Source organism: Triturus cristatus, chromosome 9 (assembly GCF_964204655.1).
Source record: "Triturus cristatus chromosome 9, aTriCri1.1, whole genome shotgun sequence".
Classification (NCBI taxonomy): domain Eukaryota; kingdom Metazoa; phylum Chordata; class Amphibia; order Caudata; family Salamandridae; genus Triturus; species Triturus cristatus.
In genome coordinates, this window is record NC_140592.1 from 377,885,878 (window position 1) to 377,901,476 (window position 15,599).

Below are 15,599 nucleotides of genomic sequence, written 5' to 3' on the forward strand. Positions count from 1 at the left end.
CTCTCTGTCAGTCAGTCTCAGTCTCAGTCAGTCTCAGTCTCAGTCAGTCTCAGTCTCAGTCTCAGTCAGTCTCAGTCTCTCTCTCTCTCAGTCAGTCAGTCTCAGTCTCAGTCAGTCTCAGTCTCTCTCTCTCTCAGTCAGTCAGTCTCAGTCTCTCTCTCTCTCAGTCAGTCAGTCTCAGTCAGTCAGTCTCAGTCAGTCAGTCTCAGTCAGTCAGTCAGTCAGTCTCAGTCAGTCAGTCTCAGTCTCTCTCTCTCAGTCAGTCAGTCTCAGTCAGTCAGTCTCAGTCTCTCTCTCTCTCTCAGTCAGTCAGTCTCAGTCAGTCAGTCTCAGTCAGTCAGTCTCAGTCAGTCAGTCTCAGTCAGTCAGTCTCAGTCTCTCTCTCTCAGTCAGTCTCAGTCAGTCAGTCTCAGTCAGTCAGTCTCAGTCAGTCAGTCTCTGTCAGTCAGTCTCTGTCAGTCAGTCTCAGTCAGTCAGTCTCAGTCAGTCAGTCTCAGTCAGTCAGTCTCAGTCAGTCAGTCTCAGTCAGTCAGTCTCAGTCAGTCAGTCTCAGTCAGTCAGTCTCAGTCAGTCAGTCTCAGTCAGTCAGTCTCAGTCAGTCAGTCTCAGTCAGTCAGTCTCAGTCAGTCAGTCTCAGTCAGTCAGTCTCAGTCAGTCAGTCTCAGTCAGTCAGTCTCAGTCAGTCAGTCTCAGTCTCTCTCTCTCTCAGTCAGTCAGTCAGTCTCAGTCTCTCTCTCTCTCTCTCTCAGTCAGTCAGTCTCAGTCTCTCTCTCAGTCAGTCAGTCTCAGTCAGTCAGTCTCAGTCTCTCTCTCTCTCTCAGTCAGTCAGTCTCAGTCTCTCTCTCTCAGTCAGTCAGTCTCAGTCAGTCAGTCAGTCTCAGTCAGTCAGTCTCACAGTCAGTCAGTATCTCTCTCTCTCTCTCTCTATATATATATATATATATATATATATATATATATATATATATATATATATATATATATATAATTCCAATCCTGGCAAACGAAGAGCAGACAGGCACAGACTCCGTGAAATAATGGCAAAAAGAAGTTTAATCCAACAACAGCAAGACGCGTTTCGACGGCGAACCGCCTTGTTCACTTGTCTGTTACACATACCAGTGACACTTACATAGGGTAATGTGCAGTTGTCATGGCAACCACCTCTGTCATCATAGACAAAGAATCATGACCATGCTGATCGGCATGACTTGACAAAAACACGAACCGGCTGATAAACGTGTTTAAATTGAATACATGTAAAAATAAAACACATACATATATTATTAAGCATATATATACGAAAATAACAATTAATCGAGCTTAACAAAAGTAGAAACAACAATGCCTCATATGTCTCTCTGTCCTGTGAACATATATGGACATAGAAGACATGAAAATGAGCCCACAGCGGAAAAATCAACTAAAATATTCTAAATACACACAAGGTATGCAAAATGCAGCTGTCAGGACAAATATCCAAATGGAATTACTTAATACATATTAAAATCCTAACGGAAGGCGCTTTCTGATTAACGTGTCTCACTCCGGTGTCCGTCAATTAGTGAAGAGTTCTAGTGAACATGCGTAACAGAGACAGGAGCTGCCGGGGAGGAAAAAGGATACCTAGGCAGAGTGTCCGCCTAATTTAAACAGAAAGAGTCTGTGATGGTCCTAATACAGCGAATAGTTTGCAGGAGAATAAGAAGGGTACATATACATACATACACACACACATTTTCACTTCAGGGCTCTCAGCTTCCGAGAACTTTCACTATCAGACCACACAGTCCACCCACTGATCATTAGTCAAATCTGCTTGATCCTTTCAGACCTAAGGCAGGGAAAGATTGTTAGAATAGTGCCAAAGTTCAAAGGGCAGCAATCAACACTTTTATTCTTCCAAGAGACACTTTAAAGGCCTTTACCTGCAGTTTGTTCAAGCATCCTGTTTGGATGCAGCTTTGCAGCCACTTCTTAGTACTCGACACACTGATAGGCATGTTACTCTGGGTGTGGATATATAGAGTATCCATCAAACATTACTCCTGCTTTCCTACTTTTCTCAGGTGCTGTATAAAGTTCTATTTTACAGGACCATTAAAGTACCAGGAGCTTCTGTTTGACTTGGCAGCTCTACAGGAGGAACCATATTCTCTGAAGGTAGTGTTGGTAGCAGTAATTTAAATACTACTTACTTACACCTACTACCCTTCCCGGGGTATAGGCCATCAACAAGTTACATATTAACATAATTTACACTATCAGTCAGTGAGAGAAATGGTTCAGTGTCTGCTACTGAGCTTCCAGTCTTGCACCCTGTGTTACCCCAGGCGAGTGATCATAGAATGTTTAAGCCAGAACCATGAAAGAAGAGGTAAACTCTGTATTCATCTCTGCATCTTAAATGAAACAATCGACACTTGCAATGGACAAAAATAAAGAAAGAATTTGCCTGTTTACGCACTGTCGGACGCTGGAGTGAGGTTACTGCTAGGAGGGTCTCCCAAACTACGCTGTAGTGGTGTGCAAGGGACAACCTTTTGGCAGCGCCAGGTCATGTGGATGACCCTTGCCTTACGAACGGAGAGCCGTATTCTTCGCAGCTAGGAATTCTTTAATTTAAATATTTCATTCTTGGTGGTTTCCTTCTCGTGTCTCACTATGTTCAATTTTTAATGACATAGTCAGAGATTAACCTGGCACTAGGCTTGCTGTCAAAGAAAAGAGAAGCCCTAAATCGACTCACTCAGTAATTGACAATAGACCAACCCTCCTACTTACTAAGGGCTGATTAAGAACCGTACACCTGCCTTGTACATGTTGCCTTACTGAGGCACAGGATCACAAGGCGCAAATTGGAAATTTGACGTGGGAGTGCATCTTCTAGTGTCAGATCCGAAAAACCAATCTGCTTTTGCGCTACACTACTTTCACCAAATGAACGAGCGGCACAGGCATTTTGGTAAATTGGCTCTGCCCATTATTGTGCCTGCCCAGCGGCAATGACCTGTGTGCAATCAGGACAGGTGCAACTACACCCACGATAATCAACTCTGCAATTTATACATCCAAATTAAACATTCTGAAATACTTGCATCACTATCAAGCTGTGGGACCGTGGTAGCAGTCCCGCAAGGACAGCTAATATTCCTGCCTTACCTGTTAGATCACCAAGCATTTCAACGAGCAGCCATCGGTCAATGTGCTGGTATGTGATTCCCACAACGTGGCAAATAACTACGAGACAAGGGATTGAGAGAAGGTGACAGATGAAACTGCAACTGTTTCACTTAAAAAATATAATAATTATTACATTTAAATAAAGCAGCATTACTGGCCAGTGAACACAGCACCTTACCTCACAACCAGGCTACGAAATAGGAAAGGCCATTAGTTACCTTATATGATCACTATTCTCGCTGGCACATACCGCTTATTATATTTCTATAGGAAGCACACCAAAGTGCTGTGATAAAGCAAACAGCCTGTATGGTACTTAACATGTAATAAAACGGCTGGGCCACTGGAATTATGCAGCAGGGGAAGACCAAATTATGCGGCAAGGAAAGGTAAATTATGCGGTGTAATGCGCCACATTTTGTGATAGTATTGCTGAATTATTTTGTCATTTTAACACATAGTAACACTGTCTAGCCACAATTTTCCCAATTAGTACCAGTTTAACAACTAAATTCAGAAATAACCACTTGAAAGATGACCAGTCAACGTTTGCGAAGGGCCTTCCACTGTGCCGGAACACGTTGTGGTTTTAGTAACTTTTGATCCATTTGAGCTAAATACAAATATTTTTGTTAAAACTTGTGGATTATGCAGCAGATCATGGATTGTGTGGCAAATGTGGTAAATCCATACTTATGTCGAAAAAACAGCTGCCACAGAGTCACATAATTCCAGTGGCCTCGATAATAAGGCTCAGGAAAAAGGGCAATTCAATTATGCAGGGCAGAGATTAAAAACTTTCTCTCTAGGGGGCGTGGCTTGCACGCCGCTGCGAGATGGCGGTTTGTGCTTGAGCTCTGCGCTGGAGCGAGAGCCGACGGAGGTTTGCTGTCGCCTCGGATTGCCCCGGTCATTTCTGAAGATGCTCTCCTGGATATGAAGCTGCCAAGCATGTAATGAGAGACGTTTCCTGATATTTGAGGCTGCCGGTGACCATATTTCGGGCGTTTTTAGGTGGCGCTCGGTATTTTCGCGAGCGGCCGCCATTTTGTCTCTCTCAAGAGTGGGATGTTTTCTCTCCTCAGCACGACGACGTCACTGTCACGGATTTGCCAGGAATAAGGACTGACAAGAACTGGTGAAGTTGCTCACTTTTCATACATTTATATTATTTTTTTATTATTTCCTCCTGCTGCTTTGCTGCCTGTTATGACCATACTGTTTGGTTTCCTACTGTCATATTTCTAGTCAGCGCACCGCCATCGCCCTCTTAGGAGGTCTCGTTGACTGATATTTCTATACTTCGTGGCTGTTTCTGGTTGTTGGAAGGTGCCGTTTTTGATATCTGTAGGGCATGATATTTTTGTGAGGTAGCTCCTTTCTCTGCCCTGATAGACGCCATTATTATCGCTCTCTTGATGTGAGCGCGCTCTCTATTTTTGCTTGGTACCTTTTTTGCTCCTGCTGAGCTGGTGTGCTCTATGGCTGCGAATATGGGCCCGTCACCAAATGCTAAGGACGCAAAAGACTCTAAAGCGTCTCTTAAAAGGTCCAAACAGTTATCCCCTACACCTGAATCTGCGCAAAAGGACCCTAGCGCCACTCTTGAGTCTATCCTGACGCGCCTCAATGAGGTCTATGAAATTGCGCAATCTACCAAGACTAACACAGATTTACTGCAAGTAGAGGTGCTAGCCATCAGGAATGACTTCAGGGCCCTCTCTCTTCGTGTTTCGGACACAGAAGCACGTATTAGTGGCGCAGAGGACTCCATGCAAAAGCAATCTAGATCTCTCTCACAGTTAGAGCGTTCAATGGCAGCATTGCGGAAAGACCTTACTGAGCAAGAAGATCGTAACCGCAGGTCTAATCTGCGCATTTTTGGTCTTCCGGAGGATGTTGAGAAAGATGCATCTTCTATGATTGATTTCCTTTATCAATGGATTCCTTCCACACTGCAAATTTCTTTCCAAAGGGAGTTTGAACTGGAACGTGCACACCGTGTTCCTACATTTCGTCCTAAGTCTGCTACGCAACCTAGAGCAATAATTTTCAAGCCACTGCGCCATCAACACACTGAGCAAATTCTGGCTCATATGCGGAAGGTTAGAGTTGTCTCTTGGAATGGCCATCGCATTTCAATTTCTCAAGACTTTGCCAGAGACACGGTCATTAGGAGAAAGGGGTTCTTAATCTCCGGAAGCGTTTAGCCGAGATGAATGTTCCCTTCTCTTTTGCTGGCCCCTCAAAATTCCGTATTACTTTCAAAGGGCGCTCCAGAATCTTTGATGAACCTGCTGATCTGGCCTCGTTTCTGGATAATCAGTTGGAATCGCAGATGGAACTTCAAATGGGGGCCTCGCTGGTTCCTGGCTCCTCTGGCACCTGATATGACTATACATAATGCAATGAGTTTTTTTTGTCTTTGCCAGGTCTATTAGGTTTACCCTCTTTTAGATCTGCGTGGTGGTCCTAATGTCCAATCTTCTGGACGTGCTGTTGTTGTCTTATGTTTTTCATTCCTATCGTTATAGTGTAGTGGCCTTTTATTGTCGTCAGTCCTACTGTATGATCTGTCCAATTTTTCGTGGTAGTGTTTCTTGATGGTTCTATTTTCACTTATGTTCACTTGTCGTCCTTAGCTGCTTTTAGATCTGCGCAGTGGTCTTTATGTCCATTGGTCTTGACGTATTTTTGTCGTCTCTTGGTGCTCCTTTAGTATCGTTATGGTGTATTGGTCTTTAGTGTTGTTAGTCTTATTGTATAAACCTTTTAATTTCTTGTGGTAACTTCTTTTGTTGGCGTGACTTCACTTTTGTCCGCGTAGCGTCCTGTCATTCATTGCCTCCCCAGTTTGTCTTTCGACGTATTAGGTCATGGTCCTTTTCCTTTTCAGTGGTATGTCTTCGGTATGTGCGTCGATTTTTGTGGTGAATCTGGTTTATCTTATTCTTTTGTGGTCGGTTCTTTTGCTTCATGTTTGTTTTTTGTTATTTCATATTTTTTGGAGTAGGTCATTGTTTGTCCCTTTGCTAGTTATACCTAGTTCACTGTTTTTTTTTCCATTGAGTGATTTGTTTACATTGTGTTATTTGTTTTTTTCAAGTAGGCTAGTTTGTTATAGATGCTTTGTACTTGGCAGACTTATGCCTCTCTTACGTACATGTTCACTTTGTTAGGCATGCATATTTATCTTGCCAGTTTGTGTGTATATGGCTTTATTTATTCATGGCCAGCTATCTTTAAGTTTGTATATAGTTTTTACATATTTATATATAGTATTGGGTCTCTTATCTAGCTGCTATAAGGGATTCTCTGACTGTTATATTGACAAGATGCTACGTACCGTTTTTTATTATGTTTCACCTATTTTTCCCATATTGTATCATTTAGATACCTACTTTATTGATTTTTTCATTGCGTGATTTGATTACATTGTGTCATTATTTATCTTTTTCGAGTAGGTTAGTTTTTTTAGAGATGCTTTGCTCTTGATACATTTATGCCCCTCTTATCTACATGTTCACTTTTTAGGCAAGCATATTTATTCTGCCAGTTTGCGTGTATATGGCTTTATTTATTCATGCCAAGTTATCTATAAGTTTGTATATAGATTTTACATATTTATATATAGTATTAGGTCTCTTATTTAGCTGCCATAGGGATTCACTGACTGTTATATCAATAAGATGTTATATACCGTTTTTCATTATATTTCACGTATCTTTCCCATATTGTATCATATAGTATGCTTTAGATTGTATTTCTTTTTTTTTTCTCTTCATTATGGTCCTTTTTCTCTTGATGGAGTCCGCTTTGGTCTGGTTCTACCTATTAGTAATGGTTTCTCTTAGTTCACTTTCCACCAGCTCTTAATGACTGATCGTGCTTTCTTTTTCTCTCTTTTCTGCTCTTACCGTTCTCTATGATTTATTTTAGTTGTTATCTATACATTAATTTGGTCAAACGTGTTGCCTTTACAGTTTCTCATTTCGCTTTGTCTTCTAATAAGTGATAATTATTTCCGGTTCTTGGCTTTTAGATAGTGTTCTCTTTTAAAATGTATAATCGGCTATGCACTGCTTTGGGGCTTTTTATGCTGTTGTTGTTATTTCTCCTGTTGGCCCCTCGCTCTTTTTTCCATGTCCCCCCTTGTATGAATTTGGTCTTTTTCAGACCTGCCGGATGGGCCCTTCTCTCTCTCTTTCTTTGTATTCTCCTGCTTTCTTTTTCCTCTTCTTTCCTTTCTTCTTTCCCTTCTTTCCTTTCTTCTTTTCGGATTTCCTCTTTGGTCTCACCCTGTTTTGTGTTGGCTGTTGATGTCTGCTGGTTAGCTCTCTTGGTTGTTGCGCTTAATTTGTCACATATGGAATATCTTTTTCTCCTGATATTGGTTCTATGTCTGGACTAAATATACTTTCCCTTAATGTTAAAGGGTTAAATCATCCAGTCAAAAGGTCGAAGATTTTGGACTACTGTAAATCTCTTTCTTCGGATCTCGTCCTTTTTCAGGAGACAAAGCTCTCTGCCAAGGAGGCGTTGTTTCTGAAGAAAGAGTGGGTCTTTGATGTTGCTTGTTCAGATGCTTGTGGTAAAAGGAATGGAGTAATTACCTTAGTTTCTAAACACTCTGGGCTATCTATCGTTTCCTCTGATCAGGATACGGAGGGGCGTTGGTTACTATCTAAGTTGTCCAATGGTAATGCTGACTTATTTGTCATGAATATTTATGCCCCCAACAAGGATGACCCGGCCTTTTGGAATGCGATTACCAAAAAGCTCGAGGATACTCCTCACTCTGGTAATCTTATTGTAGGTGGTGACTTTAACTTGCCAATGGACCCGATCTTGGATAGGAATTCTGCCTTTAACTTTCGTCCCCCTAAAGCACACAAACAAATGATTAATATGTGCTCTCTTACCCATCTTCAGGATGTGTGGCGTCTTCACAATCCCACTGGTAGTGACTTCTCCTTTTTTTCTTCCCCTCATTCGTCCTTTTCGCGCATTGATTATCTTTTGGTTCACTCTTCTCTGGTTCAATTTTCTTCTTCTCCGCTTATTCACCCTATTTTAGTTTCTGACCATGCCGCAGTCACATTTACTCTTACTTCCTTTGTCCCTAGGGCACGAGCTCGTTCGTGGAGACTAAACACAGAAATTTTACATGATGAGTCCTTGGTGCGAGAGTTTTCCAATGACATTGAGACTTTTTTTATTGAAAATGTTGGGTCAGTCAGTTCCCCGGTTCTTCTCTGGGACTCTTTTAAATGTACTTTCCGTGGTCAGATCATTAAATGTATGTCAAGGAGAAACGCAGCCATTAAAAAGGAACTCACGGACTTAGCAGACGAGATCAAACGTCAGGAATCCCTTTTTCGACATTCTCAGGATAAGACCTGCCTCCAGTCTATTAAAAATCTAAAGTATTCATACAATACTATAGTCACTAAGAGAGCTCATATTGGCCTGCAGGCTCAGAAATCTAAGAGACTGCTGTTAAAAAATCGTGCAGGCAAGATTCTTGCTGCCACTTTAAAGTTCCAGGAATCTTCTTGTAACACTTTTCAAATTCCTTCTATTACTGACCAGCTTGGTAGGAAAAAATTTCAAACTGCAGAAATCCTTGAGGTGTTCCGCGATTTTTATAACAATTTATATACCCCGTCGGCTCAAGCTTCTTTTGAACAATGTCAGGAGTTCTTGAAGTCGGTTCCTTTGAAAGTTGTTTCGGAGGAAGATAATCAATCATTAAATTGCCCGATTACTGCTGATGAAATCATTTCCGCGATTAAAGCTACTCGGTCTGGTAAAGCTCCTGGTCCTGATGGATATCCTATTGCGTTTTATAAGACCTTTATTCCCGTGATTGTCCCGAAACTCCAATCCGTTTTTGATGCTTTTATTAAGGATGGTTCGGTGTCTGGTTCTGCGGCGGATGCTACTATTGTAGTTATCCCCAAAGAAGGGAAGGATCACGCAGATCCCAAAAATTTTCGTCCCATATCCCTCCTTAACATGGAAGCCAAGATCTTTGCTAAAATTTTAGCTAAACGATTAGAGTCCTTTATTCCTCATTTGGTTCATCCCTCCCAAACAGGTTTTGTAAAGGGGCGTCTTGCACGGGATAATATTCGTACTTTTTGTCATATTCTCGGTGCCGCTAAACGATCTAATCTTCCGGCGGCAGCCTTGGCCCTTGACGCTGAAAAGGCCTTTGATAAGGTCTCTTGGCCTTTTCTACGAGCGGTTCTATGTGCACATAATCTTGGAGATTCCTTTATTCGTATGGTTATGTCTCTTTACTCCCGACCTAGAGCTAATATACGGGTGAACGGTGCTACGTCTTCCTTTTTTAACCTGTGTCAGGGCACTAGACAAGGTTGTCCTTTGTCCCCTCTCCTATTTTTGTTGTCCATTGATCCTCTCCTCAGAATGATTGACTCGCATCCAGATATTAAAGGGTTCTCTTTTGGGTCTCATCAGATAAAAACAGCGGCATATGCAGATGATGTTCTCATTTTCTCTGATGATATTGCATTGGCCATCCCTGCTATCTCGGATACGATTGCTCTTTTTTCAAAAGTTTCAGGATACACTCTGAACAAAGATAAGACAGAGATGTTTCCTTTAAATGCTTACTGCTTCTCCTCTCATATGGGTTCGGCGGGCTTTAAATGGCAATCCAAACACCTAAAGTATCTGGGTATCTATTTTTGTACCACCCTATATGCTACGGCTTCTTATAATGAATCCCAAACTATTCTTAAGGTGAGACGTCTTTTAGAAAATTGGTCTCCGAAGCATATTTCTTGGTGGGGCCGTATGCAGACTCTAAAAATGATGATCACTCCTATTATTAATTTTGTTTCCTCTATGCTTCCAGTAAGGCTTTCTGATTCCTTCTTCCATGAACTTGATCTGCTCACTTCTAAATTTTTATGGAATGATAGAAGGGCTAGGATTGCTTATAAATTTTTACGGAAATCTTATGATATGGGGGGCTGTAATTTTCCTGATTGGGGGAAATATCAAACTGCTTTTCTGGCGTCCCAGGGTGCCCTTTGGTTTTCTTCCCCATCTATTCATGCTCCAGCTTGGTTGACAATAGAACAGGAACTGGCCTCCCCTCTACCGACTGCATCTTTTTTAACCACAAACACCCTTTCTATTCCATTCTCTCGCTCTATTATTTTAGACACTATTGCAGCGGTTCGTAAGGTCGATAAGAGGGTAGCAGTTCCATTACATAAAACTAGATGGTCGTCTATTTGGCGCAATTCTAAAATCAAAATTAATATTGACCCTGAGTTGATGTCTTACTGGGCTGGGAAAGGTGTTTCACTTGTTAAACATCTCTATGATTCCAACAATGATCCTTCCCCTTTTTCATCCCTTGCTCAACATTTTTCTTTATCTAATTTAGATTTTTATACTTTTCTTAAGATTAAGGTTGCACTTGCTAAAGTACACCTTCATCCTTCTTCCCCGTTGATTACGCTTTTTCAGCTTTGGATCAGGACTGGCCATGTTGCGTCTCGGATTTATAAATTTTTATCGTCCTCTACACTCCCTTCCCATACTGTCACACAGCAAAAATGGTTACATCATTTTGATCATAGTGTTACTGCTCATATCTCTTCTGATACCTGGCAAGATATTGGTAAATTTTCTCTTCGTAACAAAATTGCCCCCTCTCTAACGCAGTCTAAGTTTTTCTCTATTAATCTTCTTCATTGGACTCCCATTCGTCTGTACTCACTTAATCTCAAAGAAGACAATTTATGTTGGAGCTGTGGGCTTCTACCAGGAGATTTTCAACATATGTTCCTTGATTGTTCCCTTCTCCAACCCTTTTGGGATTCAGTTCACAAACACCTTATGCTCATCTTTAACATCAAATTTCAACTGTCTTTTCCATTAATTCTTTTGGGTCCGTTGGCGGCCCCAGTCCCTCTGCCTTTACATCCCATGGAGCTCCAGTTGTTGGACCTCTTGTTAACTATTGCAGTCAAAGTAATTCTCATGGAGTGGAAATCCTTTTCGTCTGTCTCTTACCATACTTGGTGGGCCTGGGTTTCCTTTCTACGAAGTGCTCATACGTCAGTGGACCATGCTCATCTTTCTCCTTCTATTTCCTCTGGTGTATGGGAAGCCCTAGATTCATACATGAAGTTGGCCGCTGAAGGGTTGGTGGAGCAATATCCCTTTGATTTGCCTGGTTAGTGTTGTCTTGTATGTTGGGTGATTCCTCTGGAAATCCTCTCCTCTTCCTTTCCTTCTCTCTGTCTCTCTTTTTCTTTCCTCTTCTCTTTCCTATTCTTTCCGTCTTTTCTTTCTTCCTTTCTTCTCTTTCCTCTTCTCCCTAATTTGCCATCTGTGGGTGATACTTTTGATATATATCTTTGCCAGACATCATTTTGGGTCTTCCCTCCTTAAGTATTTATTTATCTGATGTCTGCAGATTAATGAATGACAATGAATTGCTCTCCTACCAATTAATTTTATATTAATGTATTTATTATCTTATTGCCCGATATCAATTGTATCACTTTGGTTTATATCCTATGTGTCATATTTGCGCGTTTAAAACAATAAATTCTTTTGAAATGAAAAAAACTTTCTCTCTAGAAAAAACGAGATTTCAGGGAGGACCAGGAAAAGTTCCAAAGAAGGAGGAGAATGTGCAGAAAGGTGGAAGGACTGTCAGGATGGAGAAGCAAGGCGGGAATAAGATTTAAATCAAGAAGGGGCATCAAACAGAGGGGGACGAGATGGAATTGGAGGCAAAAAACAAGAAAAATCGACCTATAAGAAGTAAGATTGCTGAAGATCATGGACACATTGAAAGACTATGCAAAATACAAAATTGAGACCGAAAGAAAAAGTCAATAATCAATGGGAAATTAGCTGAGGAGACAGCCCACCAGAGGGGTGAGAACAAGTTATAAGAAAAGACTGCCTACAGAGAGTTTTATGTTGTTTAAAAAACAAAAAACAAAAAAACAGCAAGTAGGAAGAGTAAATGACTTGAGAAGAAGAGTAGACAAGTAAGACAGAGTAAGGGTGTGAGAAGTTGGCCTGGTATAATGCTGTCCACTAGTTATAGTGGGCACCTTGCACCAGTCCAAACAACCCTTATTGACGATTAGGTTTAAGACAACCTTTATTGAAAGCTATCCTAGTGGTAGCTATGGAGAGCAGCCTTCAGGCTAAGTCTCGAAGGTGTGTAAAGCAGCTTGGTTTACCAGATTATAACCTCTTGAATAACTAAATGAAAGGAGAACCACACAAAGTATATATATAAAAAATATATGTATTTATTTCTAAACACTCTCTATTAACCTCTTTCTGAGATTAGAGAGCAAGGCACACAATAATACAGTTCTAAAACGACAGCAAATAGCACAATATACAATGGGCCCCAGGGGGAGACCAAACCATATATTAAGAAACTGAGATAAGAACCACGACTTGACTAGACACAGTGCCTAGAGCACGTAGAATCGCTGGGACCCCAAGGAACCACCCAAGGTAGTGACACAGGGGACCCACGGGGGACGCATGTAGTGTGAACACAGCCGCGAGATCTGTACAATCCTATGAGAACGTCGCGGTTGGAATTTTAGAGTTTAAGGACACTTAGGAGAGGACTTGGAGCAAACGCTTTCAGACTTAGAAGGTTCCAAGGCCAGCACCCATGTGAGCACCGGAGTCCTCGGGTTACCTAACCCAGGTAAGCCGGGTGCATAGGTGTCAAATGGTGTCTGGAATCTTCGATGTCGTCAATGGAGAGTTGCTGCAAAGTGCTTCTGCCGTGGAAAGGGAAAGTGTCCGGTGTGATCCAAGCCTGGATCAAAGATGTGAAGAACCTGAAAGCAGAGGGGACAGAGTCTGGGTCACTTGCCAGTGACCAGGGGCACGATAGACGAATGCCCACCGATGTTGGGTGTTTCAGGTGCGTGGAGGTGAAGCTTGACTCCATTGCCACGGAGACCAGGAAGCGTCGAGGACGACCACAGTCTGCAGGCGAGCTGTCCCATGAAGGATGTCGAGTGCTGGGGGGGTCGGTGTCCGGATTGGAGACCAACAAGCCTTGGCAATGGCAACCCACGCGTTGAGAGTAAAACTGCTTCGGTGTGGACCAGCAAGGTCCTGTGGACTCCCCAAGCGATGGAGAGACAGGGCACGTCTGGAGCAACCAGGTAAGCCAGTTGAAAGTCAAAGTACCCTTCTCAGGGACCCACAAATCGGCAGACAAGGGTGGCGAAGGGAACTCGAGAGGAATCACTAGATAGATACCAGCCCACGGGTCACTCGCAGAGTGTAGGCCAGCAATCTTCGGTGGAATCACTGCTCGGGGTCTGGACTACAAGTAGCCCAAAGCACAGCCTCAGGGATCGCCAAGAAGAATATGCTGCTGCGAATGTGCACGGTGTCCAGGGGTTCGGGTTGCACGGTACCCACGAGGGCTTTGGAAATCAGAGTTGCTGAGAGCACAGATTGGCCTCGCGGAAGCTTGGAAACCCACCTCCTGTGTTGCAAAGTCTTCAGAGTCCTTCAGGAGCTGCGTAGATGCAAACCGGACAGATGCGTCTTTGGTGCCTGCCTCTTTTATTCCAAGGGAGATGCTTCGGTCATCCAACGTCGTGTAGATGGTAGAAGTTTTGGGATTCTGTAGGAGAGTTTCATCCAGGTAAATCTAAAGTCCTGCAGTCAGGGGTTCCTACTTTATACCCAAGGAAGGGGTGGGACAAACTCTGGGGACCCACCTTTGGGAGGGTTAGGACAGAGGGGTGGCTACACCCATATCCTTTGTCCAGTTTAGCGCCAGAGCAGAGGCTGGTAGTCCCTGCAACCGGTTTGAGCTGGACTATGCACAGGGACACCAAATGTGCCCCCAGTGCAGACATCAAAGCACTCTTGGAGTGCACCCACACAGCCCCAATACACTAAAGCCTGTCTGGGATATGGTCACACCTCCCTGTGACAGGAAACCTACTGTCCAGGCCTCCCCTGCCGGAGTTTCATCCAGCAGCAGGAGGGCAGACTCGTGTCTGTGGCTGGCAGCATCCATTTTGTGATGCCAGGGTCTGTGAAGCTGGTACCGTGTGTACCGGTGAAGTCATGGTTCCCCCTCTAGTAGGGTGGAATCATACCTCACACACCAGTTACTGGTGTGGGAGGTATGATTCCAAGGTGTTTGACACCAAACACGACATGTTTACATGCAGCCATTCCAAAGTTAGCATTTACCACAAGGTGATAATGCACTTAAGAGTATATGGTTTGGCTGCATCATAAACAATCCCAGAATAAAGATTCCGAAGGCTGCAGAGGGGCTCTGCTCATGCATGGGCACCCTCCCACATACAACCCAGCACCCTGCCTTCAGGATTGATAAGGCCTGCCATAGGGGTGACTGATAGGTTTATATTTGCAGTGATATGGATAGATATAGGGAACCTATATCGGAGTAAGGGGTGCATACACCACCTTACACAGGCTGCTGTAGCAGACCTGTTGTGTCATTTTAAATGGCTTCCCAGGGGTGGCACAATACATGCTGCAGCCCCTGGTAGGCCTCTGGGGTATCTATGCCCTGGGTACATAGTATACCATATACTAGGGACTTATAAGGGTACCCCAGAATCCAATCTGTGGTGTACCTAAAGTACATGCAATCAATTTAGAGAGGAAGCAGCTAGGCTGCGGCCCTGAATAGCAGGGTCCCAGCCAGACTAAATTCGAAAAACAGTGAAACATCAGCAAAAAGTGGGGGTAACCATAAGAAGCGGATCCTCATCTCCTACAAAGGGTAAGACTTAATTTGGTGGTGTGGAATGCGATGAAAGGTCCAATCTTGCGAAGGCAATTAAGAAACCAGAAAGAACTGTTATAGGGTTTATATATTTTTTTTTTTTTTTTAATTTTTATTGAACAATAATTCGGTTACACGCACGGGCCTACAACCACCAGGGCCGGCCGCTAGGTACAGAATGAAATATACATTTATCATGGCTGCAGTCAAGTCCCGGGGCGCAGCCCCGTAGTGGCTCCGGATAGTTCTAAAGGAACAGGAGACTTAAGTCCAACAGACACAAAAACTAAAAGAAAAACAAAAGGCGAGGCATAAGGGCAAACAGTGCGGATCAGGCTTCCTCCGGGGAACTCCAGTGCAGACCATTAAGCAGCCGGCAAAAGGAAGGAGTACCGGGAGGCTGGGGACGGGGGGGGGGGGGGGGGTCAAGGGAGATGAACGTCCATATGTAGTTATTCCAAAAGGTGCCAGGAACCATCAGGGGTCAGGGGGACATGGCGATATCGGTGTCCACCAGGGGGGGCGTACAGATACCCCCGCGATACGCATTCCATTGCCCCCAGATTCTACCCCATGCCCCCGGCTTACCACGGGC

At 43.3% G+C, this 15,599-nt stretch overlaps 1 protein-coding gene across 1 annotated transcript in view; it reads right to left on the bottom strand.

Annotated features, from left to right (window-relative positions):
- EIF3K (eukaryotic translation initiation factor 3 subunit K) overlaps positions 1-15,599 on the bottom strand; it is a 100,098-nt gene that overhangs the window by 15,061 nt on the left and 69,438 nt on the right. The window contains exon 6 of the mRNA XM_085625218.1: positions 3,163-3,240. Within this exon, the coding sequence (XP_085481344.1) occupies positions 3,163-3,240 (78 nt within the window). The remainder of the gene's footprint in view (positions 1-3,162; positions 3,241-15,599) is intronic.